Raw genomic sequence first — 20,023 nt, forward strand, 5'->3', positions numbered from 1 at the left:
TAGAGCAATGTATCTTATCAAACCTTGCAATGGTCTTCCTAAAGTAAACGTTTGTATTTTTAGCACAAGATTTATAACTTTATTCATCATTGACCACATACTCTGCAAGGCGAATGGTGGGAAAGGGTCACCCTCTAGTGGTAGAAATTATGAACACATGTGATTTCATGCGTTGTCATAGCAGCGCGTCAGTTTGATGTTACTTTGACAACTTGTGTAAGTTAGCTATTTACCATTACCAACTAACTAGCCCGAAAGTCATTGCTAGAAAAACTGGAAATCTGTAAGTTCACTTATTTTTTCCCTTACCGTTATTCATTTATGATATATGAAGTTAACGTTACATGTTAGAAAATTGCATGTAGATGTTTGTACTTGATACCTTCGTTTCCTTGCACATGTTGTTGGCTAACGTTAGTTATGTTAACGTTAGCGGTGACCATAAACAAATAGAAGCTAAGCCTAACTTTACAATGGAAAACGAATATTATCGTATCGTATTGTTCTCGTAGGAACAAGAAGCAGTATTTATCTATGTCATTTATTTGAACTGGAATGCATTTGCACATTTCAGGATCATAACGTTACGGAACAACTAAAGAATGGCTGCGGTTGTAGCTCATTCACATTACTCATTTGGTCTGCGAACAGGGGTGTCAAACAACCTCTGCTACTTTGATGAGCAAACGGTAATATTTCCCTGTGGAAATAACTTGGTGCGCTACAACATTGACCACAGATGGCAGAGGTTCATCCCAGGTAAAGTTTATTGTATTGCCATAGAGTCCAGACTACACAAATAGATTGGATAATGTAAATATAAGGCAAAGAAGGGAAATATGATCTTAATTAGACATTCATATTCATATTCATGTTCATATTGAATTATGGAATGAAAACTATGCAAACTTAACAGCTTGTATGTAATGCACAAAATGTAAAAGCATCATGTCCTCTTGGATCTATTTGTTTGTAACAGCAGCTCAATGTGCCCACAGGGTCAGAAAAAAGCCAGGGCATGTATGCCATGGCCATGAGCACGAACCATCGCTATCTGGCAGTGTCAGAGCGAGTAGAAAAGGGAGCCATCACTGTGTATGACTTGCACCATGAGCAGAGTCGAAGGAGGAAGGTGCTGACCGGAGGTGAGTTGCCTGTCCAGGAGTTTGTTTGCTTGGCTTTCTCCCCAGATTCCAAGTTTCTCATCGGCCAGTCTGGTGGCCCTGACTGGACCCTCTTTTACTGGATGTGGGAGAAGCAGAAAGTCTTAGCCACGGTCAAGACGTGCTCTTTCACCAACAACATCTACAAGGCAAGTCCCCCCACACACACACACACACACACACACACTCACGCACACACACATATGTGTGGTTAGTGTGGATGATAAATTGTCCGTTGTTTAAAAGGTCAGCTTCAGTCCCCATGACAACACACATATCTGTGTGACTGGCAATGGCGTGTTCAAGCTGTACCGCTACGCCGAGGGCACCCTGAAACAGTGCAACTTCCCGAAGCTTGAGTCCTTAAATATCCTGTCACACGCCTGGATGTCGGAGGAGCGTGTGATCGCTGGCACTGACACAGGCCGGTTGCTGGTGTTTGAGTCCGGCGACATGCGCTGGGAAATGAACGTCGGCTCTAAGACCTCACAAGAGGTGGACAGGTCAGTTCCAGTTGAGTTTGGCCATAACTTATTCTCCTGTAAACAATTACCGGTATTGGGAGGTTTACTCACATGGATCACTACTGCATGTTGGTAAGGCAGGAGACTGGAATGTGTTATAATTGATATGTTGGTATCATATATGATAGTATATGTTATATTGCTCTGTCTTTCAAGACGAGAGAAGAACGCCTCAAACGAAGAGTCAGAGCTCCCACCCATCCTGCCCCGGGTCACTGCCATCGCGGCCTACTCCAAGGGCTTCGTCTGCTCCGCCGGGCCTGGCGCCGTGTGTCTGTTTGAGAAAACGGAGGATAAGGACAACTATCGCAAGACCAGAGAGATATGGGTAATAACCACCACCGCATCAGGCTCAGCAGCTGCCACTCTTGCTGGCCTTGGCTTTTACATGTAAGATCGATGAAATACATGGAGAAAGCAAAACGTCTTGTATGTTTATGGAAATGAAGGACAAAATCTGAGAAGAACAAAGGTCCCTGTTAAGCTATGTGGCTTTGAATTGATCAGTTAATGTATCACATACTGTTTAAACATTAACATACTCAAACTACGTCTTAGTTCAGGCATGAATTTGGCCTTATTCAAAATTCTGTTGATTCCAACTGAGTTAAAATCACACAGTGTCTGCGCAGCATAATTTCGTGATGGCATCTGTTCCAGATTCCTCCAGACCCGTACAGTAATGAGCCGAGACAAGCTCAGCAGCAGGAGATCACCGGTCTGTGCATCAGCCCGTCCGAGGAGGGTCTGTGTGCCTGCACTGACCACGGTCAGCTCTACAGCATCCCCCTAGCCTCAGCCGAGATCAGCAAGGTACATTCTACACTTAAAGAACTTTGCCTCGCCAGGGTGCTGACTTCTGTTCACAGACTGTTTTCAGTTCTTTGCATGAGTGCATGAGTTGATGTGTAATAAGCGTTAACAATAGCTCTGAACACAAGCTCTCCTCCAACAAAGCAGTTTCGTAAAGATAAGAGGTGTGTTCAAATTCCTTGTCCTTGAAAAGAGGTGAACATTCCTGGCGGACATGTTTTTCTGTAACATTCCATTTCAATGAAAACTCATTGTCCAGCTCCTCTTTATGTTCACAGTGAACAACCTCCTTAAACTGTTTGCGAGTATTTGCAAACATTTGTGGAGAATTCAAGGCAAATAAAAAACTGTTTGCCAACGTTGGCGAGCGTTCGCCTATGTCTGTGAATTTGATCGCACCTTAGAAGTTTTTACCTATACTAAGAAAAATGCAGCATGCAGCATAATGATACCAATTCATATCTGTAGTCTGATGATACCCATGTAAACTTAATAGTTTAGAAATATTTTGCCTTCTCATAAGTCAATATGCTGTGCTATTTTGCCAAGGTGTAAACCTCAATCGGATATGGAGCTTCACTGGTTTGTGTTCCTGTACTCATTATTTGCTTCAGGGGGAGCAAGCCCACTTTGAGTTCCTGTCACAATCTTTCCACTCCAAAGCCATCACCGGCATGTCCGTCTGCATCCGCAAGCCCCTCATCGCCACCTGTTCCCTGGACCATTCGGTGCGCATCTGGAACTATGAGACCAAGTACGTTTCAGAGCTGCCCTCGGAACGCTCAGACTGTTTTCTGTGACATACAGTAATTTCCTGTGTATTAGCCGCATTGTGTGTAAAGCGCCGGACAGGATTTTATGCAAGTTAAAAAAGCAAAACCATATTAATACTATATTAACTGCCCCCGTGTATGAACCTCATAGCTGAAATAATTTTGCAAAATCAATGTATAAACCTCAGCTAATAGCTGGGAAATTACAATACGTGTGTGCATATTCCGAAATTCATTGATGTGTGTGTGTGTGAGAGAGAGAGAGAAAGAGAGAGAGAGAGAGAGAGAGAGAGATAGGTGGTGTATCTATGATCTGTATATGGAAAATAAAATTACTAAATCACAAATTAACTGTTAGTGGGCTACGACTGCCAGGTTTATTCAGAAAAAATCCAAACAGCTGGCAAAATTCTGCTCTGTATCAGCTGTAACAGGCAGTCTTGCTGCGTGGCGTGGCGTCTGTACCCATGAGTGTCAAAGCTGTATTTGGCCTCTGACAATATTTTAATCCTTTCTGTAAGAATTGTGATTGGTGGATTCAAATAAAGAATTCGAATGTGTGTGTGTGTGTGTGCGTGTGTGTGTTTGTGTGTGTGTGTGTGTGTAGTGTTCTGGAGCTGCGTAAGGAGTTCCAGGAGGAGTCCCACAGCGTGGCACTGCACCCCTCTGGCCTCTACATACTGGTCGGCTTCACCGACAAACTGCGCTTAATGAACCTGCTCATAGACGATATCCGTCCCTTCAAGGAGCTGACCGTGCGCGGCTGCAGAGAGGTTAGTGTTGAGAAGGACCCAGATGCGGAGCGATGAAATGGGACATCATCTAAATGACATGTCTGTTGTGCTTACAATTTGAATAGATGTGAGATGTCTAATTGCTGTGGCATATGACAGTGTGGCTGTTTCTAATGGATGACTGACTCGTTAATTGTTCTCAGTGTGCGTTCAGTCACGGAGGGCACATGTTTGCCGCTGTCAACGGCAACATCATTCATATCTACTCCAGCACAACCTTTGATAATCTGCTAAATCTCAAAGGACACAATGGGAAGGTGAGCCAGCGTACTGAGAGTGGGCTATGTGACATATCCATGCTGTGTGTGACATTTCATATGTTTACTCTCATCTAACATGGACGATATTGTTCAATTTTACATGTGCTTTTTCACTACACAGTGTGTGTGTGGACGTGCACAGAGTAGAATTTATGACAAGAATTTATTGTTATTGTTATGACAAGAATTTATGACTTTAGAATTGTTGACTTAATTTGTTGACAGATAGTTAGATGCATACTTGATATGTCATGTATTTGTGTCTGTTCTGGCTGCTGTGGGGATGACCCGTTGTTGACCCCTCAGGTGCGGTCTGTGGTGTGGAGTATGGACGACAGCCGCCTGGTGTCATGTGGCATGGATGGAGCTGTGTACGAGTGGAACACACTGAGCAGCAAGCGAGAGTCGGAGAGTGTGCTCAAGTCCTGCAGCTACAACAGCGTGGCCATCTCAGCAGACGGCAAGACCATCTTCGCTGTCGGCACAGACAGAACCTTGAAAGAGATCCAAGACTGTCAGGTAGCTGTCATCAAATGTCTGTCATATTTTCTAGTTTGTGGAATCTAAATGTCATGCAGGTAAAAGACAGGTTCAGATAGAGGTTACTGACAAACAGAAAAGGGGATTTAGAATAAAAGCTCTTCTGTGGACTGGGATTCAAATACATTTACATTTATTCATTTAACAAACGCTTTTATCCAAAGCGACTTACATATGTCAGTTATATTGACTGACAAGTTTGATTGTTATGTTATCCCCAAAGGCAAACTTAGGGTTAGCCCGGAATTGAATCCCAGTATATCCCATTCATAGGTGTTTAGCTTTTAGGGTTTGAGTAGCCACTATGCTGGAAAATGAGCTATATAAATAAATGTACCTTAAGCGCATTACCTTTAAGCGCTCTGACTGAGACCTAATTTGTGGCTACAGGTGATGCCAGTCTGTCGGTGGTCAGTCCAGTGCAGTGTGTGATGTGTGTCGGTCACTGTGTCTTCCTGTAGGTCCTGAGGGAGATGTGCGCTGACGAGGTGACATACACGGCCATCACCATGACCCGCTCCGGCCGCGCCATCTTCAGTGGCACCTCCTCCGGCACCATCAGGGTCATCAAGTACCCGATCCCCATCCACAAGGAGTGGACAGAGTACCAGGGACACTCCTGCGCCGTCACTAAGGTAACAGCCCACAGTATAACGCCCATCACCTGAAATGTGATCTGTGTGGATGTCACTCATAATGGCTCAGTTCATTCATTTATCCATTCATTCATTCATTCATTCATTCATTTATCCATTCCTTCCTTCCTTCATTCATTCATACATTTTTCTTAGATGGCCGTCACTTTTGATGACCAATACCTGCTGTCCGTGTCCGAGGACGGCTGCCTCTTCATATGGAAGATCATTGATAAAGAGGGCCGGGGCCTGAAGAGAGATAAAGACGTGTCCTACGCTGAGGAGATCCTCATCACCAAGTCTGACCTGGAGGAGAAGGTGGGCCGCAGGGAGCTGGGCTGGGCAGCAGGGCTCAGCTCTTTAACTACTCATTTAAAGCATTGAACAGTAGGCACACAATATGTCAAATTATTTAGTAAGTCAGAGCCATCCAAACAGTTAATTACGCAGTCTTATCTGAGATAGAGCTTATTGTTCTATAATGCATTATTACTAGTGAAAATGTCATGTATTTAAAGTTCATTCCACACAAAATGAAATAGTTCAGGCCTTTTTTTGTTTTAATCTTGATTACAAAAATCCAGTATCTCAAATATTAGAATAAAGAGTTTATAATGCAGAACTGGTAGCCTTCTGAAAATATCACTAATCTGACTAATCTGAAATAAAAAATAATTAATTTATGCAGTCAATACTTGGTGAGGTCTCCTTTTACATAAATGACTGCACCAGTGCGATATCACATGGAGACAGCAATGGATGGAAATGCACTCAGATGCACTTTCTTGTGTTGTGCATAAATCGCTTAGAATATGATAATGAGCTGAACGGAAACCCATCTAGTGATCAGAAGGCCTGATGGCCAGCTGCATTCTAATGTGCCTTTTCCTCGGTGCAGAATCAGGTCATGATGGAGCTGAAGACTCGGGTGGAGGAACTCAAGATGGAGAATGAGTACCAGCTCCGCCTGAAGGACATGAACTACAACGACAAGATCAAAGAGCTCTCCGAGAAGTTAATTCACGAGATAGAATCGCTCAAGACCAAGAACCAGGTCGGTGCACAAGGGCTTATTCTCATTCTCTCAAGCCTTTTACGATGGAGTAGCTGAATTGAAGTTTGGATGACATAAGGGTCTGTATTTACGAGAGCAATTTAGAGAGTTTAATGCAGCCGCAATGCAGCCAAGCAGCTTTATCTTGTGACGTCTCACTGTGTCAAGTTGTGCATTGCTACATGAAATGTCTGACATTACAAAACAGGAGTAAGACAGTACAATAAGACTATGTGTTCTGGTAATAGGGAGTTCTAAACAGATGTAATACATGCAGCTGTTGTAATTCCACCTGTAGGTTCTCAAAACTGACATGGAGAAACAAGACATGGGGCACCGGGAGTTAATGGTGGAGGCGAACGAGAGGCATATGAAAGAGCAGCAGGATTTCGGTATTTCTAAAACCATTCTTCTTGCTCTAGTTGGAAAAGTTGTTGTGGTGATGTGATACTGGAAATATTACCTTTCTTTATCACCACAGTGAGGGGGGAAAAAAGAGATTAAGATCATATACTGTGCCTTTCTTTTTAAGCCTCTAATCTAATAGGTGTTAAGCCCCTTTACATGATTGCTGGCATGAAAACTGCACTTGGATTAACATTTTAACTACGTGATGGCTTAATTGTGTGTTTGCGCGCAGCATGTGGTATAGGGTTGTAAATGTTTAGCCTACTCCATTAGCTGACAATGTGCTTGCGCTAATAGCCCTGAATTGACTGAAATAGACTTTCGAGGCTATGAAAAGAATAAATAGTACCAGTAATTGGGTCCCTTTTTAGTCAGAGCATGTAACACAAAGTACACATACACGCACCACACACTCACACACACACGTTCACACACACACACACACACACACACACACACACGTTCACACACTCTCCCACTCCACAGAGTCGACGAGCAACCAGAGGCTGATGCTGGAGTACGAGAAGTACCACGAGCTGCAGCTGAAGTCGCAGCGCATGCAGGAGGACTATGAGCATCAGCTGCAGGCCATGGAGCAAAGCAAGTTCCAGGCGCTCGATGACCTCACCTTCAGCTACGAGGCCAGACTGCACGAAAAGGAGCTGGTGCTCTCTCAGGTGCGCGCGCGCTCTCCGCCAGAGCCAAGGGGGCAGGGCGCCCCGTTCAAGCGGCATTCAGAGCTTTGCGGAAACGTTACATTTGTGGCAGGGTTCCCCAAAAGAATGCGGCATCCCATCTGAGGTGCATGTGTGCCTGTCACAGCCTTTGGGTTGGTGTCCTATGCTGAGGGCAGTTTGGCTTTGATGAGAAAGTTTCAATGGGTCTGTGTGTTAGTGTGGTGTGTGTGTGTGTGTGTGTGTGTGTGCATGTATGTGTGCGTGCATGCATGTGTGTGTGTGTGTGTGTGTGTCTGAGGCTTGGGGCTTGGGGCTCCTAATGAGTTTTCGTCTCCTTTGCTCGTGGCAGTGCCAGGAGGAGTCTCAGCGGCAGGTGCGGGAGTTTGAGGAGACAAAAAAACAGATTGAGGAGGACAGTGATCTCGAGATCCAGAGCATTCGCCTCAAGTACGAGAAGGCCATCAGGGAAGAGAAGGAGCTCACCCAGTGTCTGAAGGGGGAGACGGGAATCATGAAGAAGAAAGTGAGGATATTCTAGCTCCTTCACTCCAAACTGCCCATGTGCTGCCTGTCTACACCAGGCGCATAACTGAAGCGTTCTGTTCGCGACGCGTAAAATCCATTTTAGATGAATGGTCTATTTTTTTCGAACGTACCCGCCGCTATCACGTCTGGTGTAGCTACTTCCATTGATTATAGTGGAAGCTAATTGTTGCAGCAGACGCAATGCGAACGGAACACTTCAGTTACGTGCCTGGTGTAGCTCAGCCCTAACAGTACAGTCTATATGGTCTTTCAATATATAACATATAGACGGTTATCTATCACACACACATGGAAATATACATGTGTAAATACAGAGACAGAAATACAGATGTTTGGATAAATGAGCTTGTATATGTTGTGGGTGTTGGATATGGTTGGGTCTGTGTGTTATAGTTCAGCAGCCTGCACCGAGAGATTGAAGCGCGCAACCTTGAGATTGACCGGCACAAGGAGGAGCTGCAGAAGATGCAGAGCGTGATCCGATCACTGGAGAAGGACATCAACACCCTCAAGAAGGAGATCCAGGAGAGGGACGAGACCATCCAAGATAAGGTGGGCTCACAGCAGGCCAAAGACCTGAAAGAGTCTGAAGGCTCAGAGAGCCGTATGAATTCTGCCATGAGAAGAGTTACTAGTCCTGCAGGTTGGAGATGTTGTGTCTGACTCCATAATTCAGTACCACACAGTTCACAGTCTTTTCACATGTTTTCAGGAATAGTTTCCTAACCTATACAAGGTGTTTCCAAAGAAATCTCCGAAATTGGTTTACATTATCATCTTTACATACATAATACACATGAATATAATGGCTGTTATAACATAAAGTCACCCGTCTCACCTGCAGGAAAAGCGAATATATGAGCTCAAGAAGAAGAACCAGGAGCTCGAAAAGTTCAAATTTGTTTTGGACTACAAAATCAAAGAACTGAAGAAACAGATTGAGCCCAGGGAGAATGACATCAAAGAGATGAGAGAAGTGATTACAGAGGTGAGAAGTGCTGTCCTGTCGGCAAAAAACGTTTTAAAATATCTCACCTCAACACCCTGTCATTATGTGTGTGTGTGTGTGTGTGTGTGTAAATCAGTTATCACTCTGGTAGTATTACTTAGTGTAATACATACTGTAATTACTTGGCTCTTACAATAAAATACACTGATATTCAAGTGTAGCTATCAAAGCTGATCATGTGGTCCTGACTGTTATTTCCCAAATGCTGTTGATGCTAACCCTGACGTGGCGTTGGTGTGGTTTGATTGGCCAGATGGAGGCTGAGCTGGAACAGTTCCACAAGAAGAAGACACAGCTGGACCTGAGCTGCTCTGAGCTCAAGCTCAAACTCAAGGCCACAGAGAAGGAGATGTCCAAAGGGCTGAAGAGGGTCAGTAAGGGGGACAATAATCTAAACCTGGGCTCCTAGCAGTGCACAGTGTTCTCCAATCAGTGTTTTGCACTTGATACTTCTAAGCGGTAGTATCTTTATTGCCTTACACACTGTTGGCCAGAAGTGATTCTTTGTGTTCTGACCACATGATGTGGAGTGTCTGCAAGTAAGAGTCTGTGCTGCTCATTACTGGCATCAATTGATTGTGTGGGTAAAGTTGTTGAACTTGGTTTGTCTTTGTCATGCAGGTGAAGGACATGGAGTCCTTGGTCCACAGGTTCAAGACGGACCTGCATCACTGCGTCAGCTTCATTCAGGACCCCAAGAAGCTGAAGGACAGCATCCGGGAGCTGTACGAGCGCTACGTGCAGCAGAGTGACGTGGTGAGTCAGCACATTCTTTCACACCATGACTCGGCGTTACCTCATTGACAGGGGTCTCCAGCACAAAACAGCTAGAGCTGCCATTAACTCAAATGCCCGCCTGCCGTACCACCACTCAAATGCCCGCCTGCCGTACCACCACTCAAATGCCCGCCTGCCGTACCACCACTCAAATGCCCGCCTGCCGTACCACCACTCAAATGCCCGCCTGCCGTACCACCACTCAAATGCCCGCCTGCCGTACCACCACTCAAATGCCCGCCTGCCGTACCACCACTCAAATGCCGCCTGCCGTACCACCACTCAAATGCCCGCCTGCCGTACCACCACTCAAATGCCCGCCTGCCGTACCACCACTCAAATGCCCGCCTGCCGTACCACCACTCAAATGCCCGCCTGCCCGCCTGCCGTACCACCACTCAAATGCCCGCCTGCCGTACCACCACTCAAATGCCGCCTGCCGTACCACCACTCAAATGCCCGCCTGCCGCCTGCCGTACCACCACTCAAATGCCCGCCTGCCGTACCACCACTCAAATGCCGCCTGCCGTACCACCACTCAAATGCCCGCCTGCCGTACCACCACTCAAATGCCCGCCTGCCGTACCACCACTCAAACGCCCGCCTGCCCGCCTGCCGTACCACCACTCAAATGCCCGCCTGCCGTACCACCACTCAAATGCCCGCCTGCCGTACCACCACTCAAATGCCCGCCTGCCGTACCACCACTCAAATGCCCGCCTGCCGTACCACCACTCAAATGCCCGCCTGCCGTACCACCACTCAAATGCCGCCTGCCGTACCACCACTCAAATGCCCGCCTGCCGTACCACCACTCAAATGCCGCCTGCCGTACCACCACTCAAATGCCCGCCTGCCGTACCACCACTCAAATGCCCGCCTGCCGTACCACCACTCAAATGCCGCCTGCCGTACCACCACTAAATGCCCGCCTGCCGCATTCACCACTCAAATGCCTGGCTCTACTTCGCCGTATTCACCACACTAAATGCCCGCTTCGCCGTACTCACCTCACACTAAATGCCCGCCTGCCGTACCACCACTCAAATGCCCGCCTGCCCGCCTGCCGTACCACCACTCAAATGCCCGCCTGCTGTACCACCACTCCAAATGCCCGCCCTCACCAAGCCGTACTCACCACTAAATGCCCGCTTCGTCAGACCACCACTAAATGCCTGCCTGCCGTACCACCACTCAAATGCCCGCCTGCCGTACCACCACTCAAATGCCGCCTGCCGTACCACCACTCAAATGCCAGCCTGCCCGTTACCACCACTCAAAATGCCCGCCTGCGTGCCACCACTCAAATGCCCGCCTGCCGCCTGCCGTTACCACCACTCAAATGCCATGCCGCCTGCCGTACCACCACTCAAATGCCGCCTGCCGCCTGCCGTACCACCACTCAAATGCCGCCTGCCGTACCACCACTCAAATGCCCGCCTGCCGTACCACCACTCAAATGCCCGCCTGCCGTACCACCACTCAAATGCCTGCCTGCCCGCCTGCCGTACCACCACTCAAATGCCCGCCTGCCGTACCACCACTCAAATGCCCGCCTGCCGTACCACCACTCAAATGCCCGCCTGCCGTACCACCACTCAAATGCCCGCCTGCCGTACCACCACTCAAATGCCCGCCTGCCGTACCACCACTCAAATGCCTGCCTGCCCGCCTGCCGTACCACCACTCAAATGCCCGCCTGCCGTACCACCACTCAAATGCCTGCCTGCCCGCCTGCCGTACCACCACTCAAATGCCCGCCTGCCGTACCACCACTCAAATGCCCGCCTGCCGTACCACCACTCAAATGCCCGCCTGCCGTACCACCACTCAAATGCCCGCCTGCCCGCCTGCCGTACCACCACTGCAAATGCCGCCTGCCGTACCACCACTCAAATGCCGCCTGCCGTACCACCACTCAAATGCCCGCCTGCCGTACCACCACTCAAATGCCGCCTGCCGTACCACCACTCAAATGCCCGCCTGCCGTACCACCACTCAAATGCCCGCCTGCCGTACCACCACTCAAATGCCCGCCTGCCGTACCACCACTCAAATGCCCGCCTGCCGTACCACCACTCAAATGCCCGCCTGCCGTACCACCACTCAAATGCTGCCCGCCTGCCGTTACCACCACCAAATGCCCGCCTGCCGCATTCCACCACTCAAATGCCGCCCTGCCGCCTGCCCCACCACTCAAATGCCCGCCTGCCGCACCACCACCAAATGCCCGCCTGCCCGCGTGCACCACTCAAATGCCGCCTGCCCGCACACCGTTCACTCAAATGCCCGCCTGCCCGCCTGCCGTACCACCACTCAAATGCCCGCCTGCCGTACCACCACTCAAATGCCCGCCGGCTCGCCCGCCGCGTTCACCACTCAAATGCCCGCCTGCCGCCACCACTCAAATGCCTGCCTGCCCGCCTGCCGTATTCACCACTCAAATGCCCGCCTGCCGTACTCAAATGCCACTCAAATGCCCGCCTGCCCGCCTGCCGTACCACCACTCAAATGCCCGCCTGCCGTACCACCACTCAAATGCCCGCCTGCCCGCCTGCCGTACCACCACTCCCCGCCCGCCGCATTCACCACTCAAATGCCTGCCTGCCCGCCTGCCGCACTACCACCACTCAAATGCCCGCCTGCCGTACCACCACTCAAATGCCCGCCTGCCGTACCACCACTCAAATGCCTGCCTGCCGTACCACCACTCAAATGCCTGCCTGCCCGCCCATTTTTCATTCAAAATTAATTGAATACTAGTGGGTGTTGCTTCTCATATGAAAAGCCCTTAATAACTTACAACTCAGGAACACAGGCACCAGAACACACACACACACACACACACACATACACACAAGACACTCACAGACAACACACACACACACACAACACACACACACACACACACACACACACACACACACACACACACACACACACACACACAGGAGTTCATTAGATACTTTACTCAGGATTATACAAAGCCACAGAAAGTTTTTCTTGGGTCCTGAAATCGGGATATGATGTTTACAAGCACAAACCCAAAAATGAGCTACAGAAAAACCCTATCATCACTGGCATACTCAAGTCCATATAAACACAGTTAAAAACAAAACTGATTGCAGCCTTCCTAGTTATCTTCCATCCCCCTCACTGATATTGATGATATATGATATGATATGATATGATATGATATGATATGATATGATATCATATATGTAAGGGATAATGTATAGAACACCAGTCATTATTGGGAAAATAAGTTCCAAAAAAGGCGAACCGGGTGCGTCGGGGTCTTGCTTCGCCCTGAAGGGACTTATTTTTCCAATAATGACCGTCATTATTTTGAGGTCCTTAGATGAAAACTTAGAACTTTGGGAAATCCCATTCAAGGCAATGGAGCGTTCTACTTGCATGAAGAGCCGTATGATATGATATGATATGATATGATATGGGATATGATATGATATGATATGGTATGATATGAAATGGTATGGGATAAGATATGATATGATATGATATGGTATGATATGATATGATATGATATGATATGATATAGTATGGTATATGATATGATGTAGCGTTTATGTAATATGATGTGTCCTGTCACAGTGAGAGCTTCTGTCGATTCGGTGGCAGGTGCTCTCGTCCCGCGGCTGAACTTTAACGAGGAGGCAGAGCGCATCATCCAGATGCAGCGCACGGAGATCCTGCGGCTGCGACAGGATATCCAGAGCCAGAGCCAGCGCCCTCACACCAGTGGCACCATGCTCCCCACTCTGGCCACCTAGCCTCGCCCCCACACACACACACACACACACACACACGCCCAGCCACACAGCCAGCGCCCGCACACCAGTGGCACCATGCTCCCCACGCTGGCCACCTAGCCTCGCCCCCACACACACTCACACACACACACACGCCCAGCCACACAGCCAGCGCCCGCACACCAGTGGCACCATGCTCCCCACGCTGGCCACCTATTCTCGCCCCCACACACACACACACACACACACACGCCCAGCCACACAGCCAGCTGTCCGCTCCCGATGCTCCCGGCCCCCCGGCGCGCACACTCCCCTCTGGGCCTCCACATGGGTGAGAAGGGCCAGCCTGGAGCTGTCTGGGAGGGGAGTGTGTTTGGAGGGGTTGAGAGGAAGATCAGTTTAGAAAGGGGTCTATCCCCGATTCTAATAGTAGGTTAACCAGTTTATTCAATGGTGAATTTGTGATTTAATTGTCAAACTAGACCGTCTGAAATGAACTGGTAAATATCGGGCTTAAATTAATTGTCATCAATGCTGTAAAGATATGTAATGTGACACACAAATTCAATGTTTACTGGAGTAAGAGGGATTCAGGCAGAACATATTATTAGTGTTGAAATATGTAAATAAATATTTTAAGAAAAACTGACCCTTGACGTCCTTTTGAAATGCTGTACCAGATTCACTTTTGCCATAATTGGTTAGTAGTCTTTTTTAAAGGAGACAATAAGTCCCTCTCTGTGGCAAGCCTGAGTACCAGGCTTAGATCACGTGAGTGACACCATCCTGCTAGTGACAAAATGGCCATTATCTGGACATGGTGACATCAGGCTGCCTGTGGACAGCAGGGTGTCCACCCCCACCGCTGGAGTCATCCGCTGACCCATTGTCCCCCCGTAATGCCTGGGTAGGATGTCACAGTTTCTCTGGAACACACAGTCTACTCACTATCCTCCAAACCACATGCTATGTATGTGTGTATATGTGTGTGCGTGTGTGTGTATATGTGTGTGCGTGTGTGTGTGTGTGTGTGTGTGTGTGTTTGTAAAAGAGAGCCCCTTTGTGTACTTGTCTCTGTGTATGTGTGGGTGTGTTTATTTGGCAGACTCAACATTTTGTGTCAGACGAGCAGGAGACTGCTGCCATTGTGTGCGTGTAGAGTGATATTCGAGTGACAGCATGCCCTGGACAGCTGTGGTTGTGTGCTGCTGCCCTTGACGCTTGGCACTGGCTTCATGTCGCCCCTGTGAAACTGGCACCCCTGGCCTCGCTCACCAATGACTGTTACAACACACCCTCACACTGAGGAAGAGTGCGCCACAGAGGAGTGACTTGGACAAACACTCACACAGTGACCGTCGTGGGAGAGAGAGACGAGGCAGAGGGTGGATGGGACATGTCGTCAAACAGACTGTTCGGAACGCCACAATGCCACGGAGCTCCCCGACTGAGCTGGGAAGACACTGACCCAGGGCGACATACTTCACAGGAATCCTGATATGGACTCACCTCAACTCACACAATGATGAAGACTTGGTGGAACTCGGCCCCAGGGCTCAGAGAGGTCATTTTGCTTGCAGGCTTATTGGGCTCCATGTCTGCACTGTTGGAACTTAGAGGAGACTTATAAGGTGGGGAAGTTATCTATGCTCTAATGAAACCAACTCTGCATTGCTAGTCACTTCATGAGATCACGCTATTGTAAACTATGCTTAGTGTAATTGTAGTGATGCCATAGTGCTGTATGTTGTGAAACTGAAAATGTCATAATTATAACTATTAATAATTATAACAATTTATTACATGGCTTCATAATGCTGCAGAATGCTCTGTTCACTTGAATGGGCCTTCCAAACGTTCAGTGGTCTGATATTTCTCAATAACAGACCGCTGTCAAGAAAACTGGGTTTTGTGCTTCTTATTCTATTATATATTCTATAATATTACATAATTATTAGAATGGGATGAGAGGATGCAATAAAAAGACAACTCATGTGGCTGTCCCTCATACTCTCTGCAGGCCCCTCAGTGACCTAGAGGAGCAGGTGGTTGAGTCATGGCTGAGATGGAGCACCTGCCAGCGGCGAGGCAGGGCCACGATCCGGCGGTCCGCCCGAGGCCCGAGCTGGCCTGGGTGCAGCGCCGCACGCTTGACGAGCAGGTGGAGCTGTGGTGGTTCGGCGAGCCACGCGTGTCGCTGCTCTGCTACGGGGCGTCGGTGGGCCTGGTGCTGGGCCTGGGCCTGGGCGGCGTGGGCCTGCTGTCCAGCGCCTCGACGGCGCCGGGCCGCTCGACCGCCGCCTGGCGCCTGGGCGTGGGATCGGCCCTCTGCCTGCTGGCACTGGCCGTGCTCCTCAAGCAGCTGCTCAGCTCGGCCGTGCAGGACATGGGTTGCGTGCGCAGCCGGCGGCAGGTGGAGCTGCTGCGCAGTGGCGGACGCCTGGACCCACCGCTGCTGCTAGCCGCCGGGCTCGGCACGGCCTCATGCGGTGCCGCCCTGCTGGGCCTGGCCGGCGACGACGACATGCTGCCCGCTGGCGCCGTCCTCCTGGCCTGTGGGGGCGCTGTGGCGCTGGGGGTGGGGGCGTACACCGCTACGGTGCTCTGGAGGAGCCGGAGGGACGTCAGGAGGAGGAGTAGGTGGAGGAGGAGAGGCAGGCGGAGGAGGGTCAGGGTGTACAATGTCGCTGGGCCAAACCCACAGCCATGGAGAGACTCGGCATCAAGCCAGGCCAGTTTGATATGAGGACAGAGGAACACAGGGATGGAGGGAGCAGCAGACAGAAGAAGAGGAGTAGAAGACTGTTGTGGAGTCAAAAGAAGTGATGAAGAGAAGAGATGCATTCCTCAGTGCTCAATCATTTCTCATTCGGCCCTATATCTTTATATACCACACCTTCACAGTCTTTGCTCAATCTGGAATCAGGTCACACACAAACCTGCTTCCCTTTGATCGTGATCATCTGAGCCAGTCTAAATTAAGAGATTCATTACTTGGCATGTAGCCTACTGTTTGAGGCAAGGTTATTTTATGAGCTGAATTTATCAGAGACTAAAGGAGCCTGTCCATCCAATTTATTTTGTAGAATGTGGGTTGTGCACCTGTTACACAACTTTATTCTCTTTTCTTGTTTTTTCACCAAGTGACTCAATTTGCTGTTCTCACTAGCTGCTGTCTGTTTGGTGTATTTCACACATTTCCCCAAGTAGCCTAGTGATTTTTGTGTAGTTTGTGGTTTTGACATTTGAATTTGTTTTATTATGAAATCAACATCTGATTCAAACATAATTTTACTCCCACATATTTTCAACAAAGCCAGGTATGTAATATGATTGTGTTTCTTGGCCAAGCACACATTCCATGTCCTTACATCCACACTGTCACGGGCAGACTCCACTTGGTGAGCTATAAATCCGCATGATTATGCTAAACAGACTTAAAACAAATGAACATCATCACGACAGCACAGTCAGCAAGTGGAGAAATGCCATGAGTTGAAGAAGCCTAATCCTCATCCGATGCTGAACTGGTCAAAGTCCAGTTCATCATCGTCGCTGTCTTCCCCTGTGTACCCCTGTTGTCCCCGTTCCCACTCCGCCCTTTCTCTCTCTCCGGCCTGGATGTAGTTATCCTCGATGAAGCCGTCGTCATCGTCACCCTCGGTGTTGTGGAAGCGGCGCGGCGGTACCCGCTCCGCCACGCTCTGTGGGGTGAAGCCGACATCCAGGCTCTGAGGGTCGCACTGGCTGATCGTGTCGCCCTCCGACAGCAGCATGTGGCCATTGCTGGCCATGTAGCGCTGGAACAGGCGGCACTTGACGACCACCACGACGAAGAGCGAGACGGAAAGCATGGTGATGAGGGCGGCCAACAGGTACGGCCAAGTGCCTGAGTTGCTCCCTTTGTCTGGGCCTTGGTTATCGCGAGGAACAGCAAAAGGATGATATTTAGTTATAACTCTAGTAAAGCAGGAGTTAAACAAAATGTGTTTAACAAAAAAAGCGTTGTGACTGCATAAATGGGCTAAAGCCTGACAGAAGACTGAGTGGATGGGGAAGTAGCGCATTACAGTCATTATTTGTGTCTTAGTAACAAGCTCACCTGTGGTTTCATTAGATTTGTTGCCTTCATCCCAGAGTTTCCTCTGCAACAGGCCGACACTGTTTTCACCCCCATCTAATGCAGAGGCAACATGACAAGAGACAGAGAAATACAATCGGTACCCTCATCTCGAGTCTGACATTATACACAATGATTTAGTGCATGGAAGGAGAGCACATCAGAGGGCCATGCATTTGATCCTTACTGTTGATATTTGAGGGTAGTGCTTCTGGGCCCTGCCACATGACCATGCCAGCCAATACTACCCAGAGATACCATGTTAAGCTGTTGGCCTGGTAAATATGTCCCATGGTGCACTTCTCCCTGTAGATAATGTTTTGTTCAGAAAATTAGTCCCTCACAGACAGTTATAAATATCTTATTGATTATAGTTTGTTTGTGTGTGTGTGTGTGTGTGTGTGTGTGTGTGTGTGTGTGTGTGTGTGTGTGTGTGTGTGTGTGTGTGTGTGAAAATGAATGCAAACACAAGGGGAAACCTTACTATCCTTTTCCAGCTAAATGACCACTTAAATACTACCATAATGATTTCCTGTAAACCCTGAAAAAAGTTTTTCACCTATATACACACCACCAGCCTGGCTGACACTACACTCTCAGTTCACTTTCAGTCTCCAAGGGAAGTAAACTGTGGCAAATTCAGTTCAATTGCCAACCAAGAATGAACAAGGTCTGATGCCCACAGTTTTTAACTAAAAATAGAATATAAAATAGTGTGGAATAAAAAATCCATTAGTGGTGATATATATCAATTTAGTTTCTCTCAAAAGTGCACTTGGACCTTGTTTATTCTCAGTTGACACTAAGTGGCCTTTCTCTCTCCTGTTCAGTATCTCCAGCAGAAATGGGTGAAGTGGCCTGTTCTAGGGTGAAAAATACCCACTAATGGAGATATGATTCTGGATTTTCAATTTTCTTTCTCTCTTGGACCTGCACTTGGACCTTGTTTGCTGTTAGTTGACACTAAGTGGTCCTTCTCTCTCCTATATCCACTATGCAAGCAGAAATGGTTGAAGTGGCCTTCTCTCCACAGCCCTCCTGCTGTTCTATCTCCACATCATCAAGTACTTTTTGGATATCAGCACAGGACTATTCTGTAAAAGCCCCCAACTGCACTTTCTAACTTTCTCACTGTGTTCTGCAGTCTACCTGAGCACAGCACTGTTTTAGGCCTCCTAAGAATAAAGAACATCTATTCTGAGTAACACACGTAAAATCCCTAAACACAATGCATGTTACGTTTACGGTATGTAAATATATATTTTAGACACATTACATGTTGTGGCACTGGTAACAATTTTTTGTGTTACTGTAGGCCCCTTAAGATAAATAAAAACTGTTTCAATTTGATTCAGATTTGATTCAAGTGTTTGAATCACAAAGAATTAGTCTGTGTAATCAAGGCATATACAATCTTACTTCTGCTTTTGGTCTTCAGTGGATTTATAAAGTTCCAGTTGTCATACAGGACTGAGTGCTGTTACTCACTTCCAATAGCAACCATATCATGAGCTTCACCAGGAAATCACTACAACCATAATAACCAGACATACAGTTTGAACTCCAACCTTATTTGTATATTTGTTCACACAGAATGCTGTAAAATGAATTAAATGCTACATTTGACACTAAATGTATTAAATCTGTCCCATAACATGTAATACTTTCAAAACTCAATGTTCGTCGCCTATCATGGTCACCTGGGGATCATGTGATACCAGACATTGGATCCGAAACTAACAATAATAATCACTGCAGTTTCTACGATAATAAATCAGACATACCTAAGGATCGCTGAAGGTATCCACTGTTTCAACTTTGCCAGATAACCCAACATTCAAAAGTTTTTTTGTCTTTACAGTTCAACTTTAAGACACCTAACATGTACGTATTTTGTGCAAAGGTTGAGGGAGACTGAGAACAACTCCCTTCTTAGGGTTGAGTTAATTAGTAACTTTTATAACATGGGAAGCTGTTCCTTCATTCCTAATCACTGCCACTTGACTTCCGTAGCACAAGCGTCTCAAGCCTGAGTTGGTATGAAGTTAAGTGTGTGTGTGTCCTGGGGAGGTGATATGAAGTTAAGTGTGTGTGTGTCCTGGGGAGGTGATATGAAGTTGAGTGTGTGTGTGTCCTGGGGAGGTGATATGAAGTTAA

The 20,023-nt window shown here is 47.8% G+C and overlaps 3 protein-coding genes across 6 annotated transcripts; 2 read left to right on the top strand and 1 right to left on the bottom strand.

Moving 5' to 3' along the window:
• The first annotated feature begins 191 nt into the window (after positions 1–191).
• On the top strand, positions 192–14,385 carry LOC125304897 (cilia- and flagella-associated protein 57-like). Its single transcript, XM_048259416.1, has 23 exons — positions 192–283; positions 575–759; positions 999–1,312; positions 1,410–1,666; positions 1,844–2,015; positions 2,348–2,500; positions 3,115–3,254; positions 3,881–4,046; positions 4,211–4,324; positions 4,634–4,846; positions 5,329–5,502; positions 5,659–5,820; positions 6,401–6,556; positions 6,855–6,948; positions 7,451–7,641; positions 7,991–8,164; positions 8,581–8,739; positions 9,032–9,175; positions 9,450–9,566; positions 9,818–9,960; positions 10,004–10,361; positions 11,134–11,391; positions 13,558–14,385. The coding sequence occupies exons 2-23, from the start codon at positions 603–605 to the stop codon at positions 13,765–13,767; spliced, it is 4,026 nt and encodes a 1,341-aa protein (XP_048115373.1). The 5' UTR covers positions 192–283; positions 575–602; the 3' UTR covers positions 13,768–14,385.
• A 569-nt stretch (positions 14,386–14,954) lies between these two features.
• tmem125b (transmembrane protein 125b) lies at positions 14,955–16,875 on the top strand. Its single transcript, XM_048260762.1, has 2 exons — positions 14,955–15,377; positions 15,767–16,875. The coding sequence occupies exon 2, from the start codon at positions 15,803–15,805 to the stop codon at positions 16,490–16,492; it is 690 nt and encodes a 229-aa protein (XP_048116719.1). The 5' UTR covers positions 14,955–15,377; positions 15,767–15,802; the 3' UTR covers positions 16,493–16,875.
• A 104-nt stretch (positions 16,876–16,979) lies between these two features.
• LOC125305801 lies at positions 16,980–19,785 on the bottom strand. Of its 4 annotated transcripts, none has more exons than XM_048260803.1 (5): positions 19,651–19,785; positions 19,286–19,394; positions 18,054–18,172; positions 17,849–17,923; positions 16,980–17,659 (listed from the first exon to the last, which is right to left on the bottom strand). In XM_048260803.1, the coding sequence occupies exons 3-5, from the start codon at positions 18,157–18,159 to the stop codon at positions 17,259–17,261; spliced, it is 582 nt and encodes a 193-aa protein (XP_048116760.1). In that variant the 5' UTR covers positions 18,160–18,172; positions 19,286–19,394; positions 19,651–19,785; the 3' UTR covers positions 16,980–17,258. The 4 variants fall into 4 exon arrangements, with proteins under 4 accessions (XP_048116760.1, XP_048116751.1, XP_048116742.1 ...); XM_048260794.1 differs by having other exon boundaries at positions 17,849–17,935; XM_048260785.1 differs by lacking the exon at positions 19,286–19,394.
• Positions 19,786–20,023: the final 238 nt, after the last annotated feature.

The sequence above is a fragment of the Alosa alosa genome, chromosome 1 (assembly GCF_017589495.1).
Source record: "Alosa alosa isolate M-15738 ecotype Scorff River chromosome 1, AALO_Geno_1.1, whole genome shotgun sequence".
NCBI lineage: Eukaryota > Metazoa > Chordata > Actinopteri > Clupeiformes > Clupeidae > Alosa > Alosa alosa.

Bases quoted from the DNA above. Each gene is read 5' to 3' on its own strand.
- tmem125b (XM_048260762.1), top strand. From the start codon at position 15,803: ATGGCTGAGATGGAGCACCTGCCAGCGGCGAGGCAGGGCCACGATCCG.
- LOC125304897 (XM_048259416.1), top strand. From the start codon at position 603: ATGGCTGCGGTTGTAGCTCATTCACATTACTCATTTGGTCTGCGAACA. The intron at 7,642-7,990 runs GTGCGCGCGCGC...TGCTCGTGGCAG, and splicing joins AGGAGCTGGTGCTCTCTCAG to TGCCAGGAGGAGTCTCAGCG. The intron at 10,362-11,133 runs GTACCACCACTC...CCGCTTCGTCAG, and splicing joins TGCCCGCCTGCCCGCCTGCC to ACCACCACTAAATGCCTGCC.
- LOC125305801 (XM_048260776.1), bottom strand. From the start codon at position 19,703: ATGTTGGGTTATCTGGCAAAGTTGAAACAGTGGATACCTTCAGCGATC. The intron at 18,173-19,650 runs GTATGTCTGATT...CATTATCTACAG, and splicing joins ATACCTTCAGCGATCCTTAG to GGAGAAGTGCACCATGGGAC. The intron at 17,936-18,053 runs GTAAGGATCAAA...CTTGTCATGTTG, and splicing joins ACTACCCTCAAATATCAACA to CCTCTGCATTAGATGGGGGT.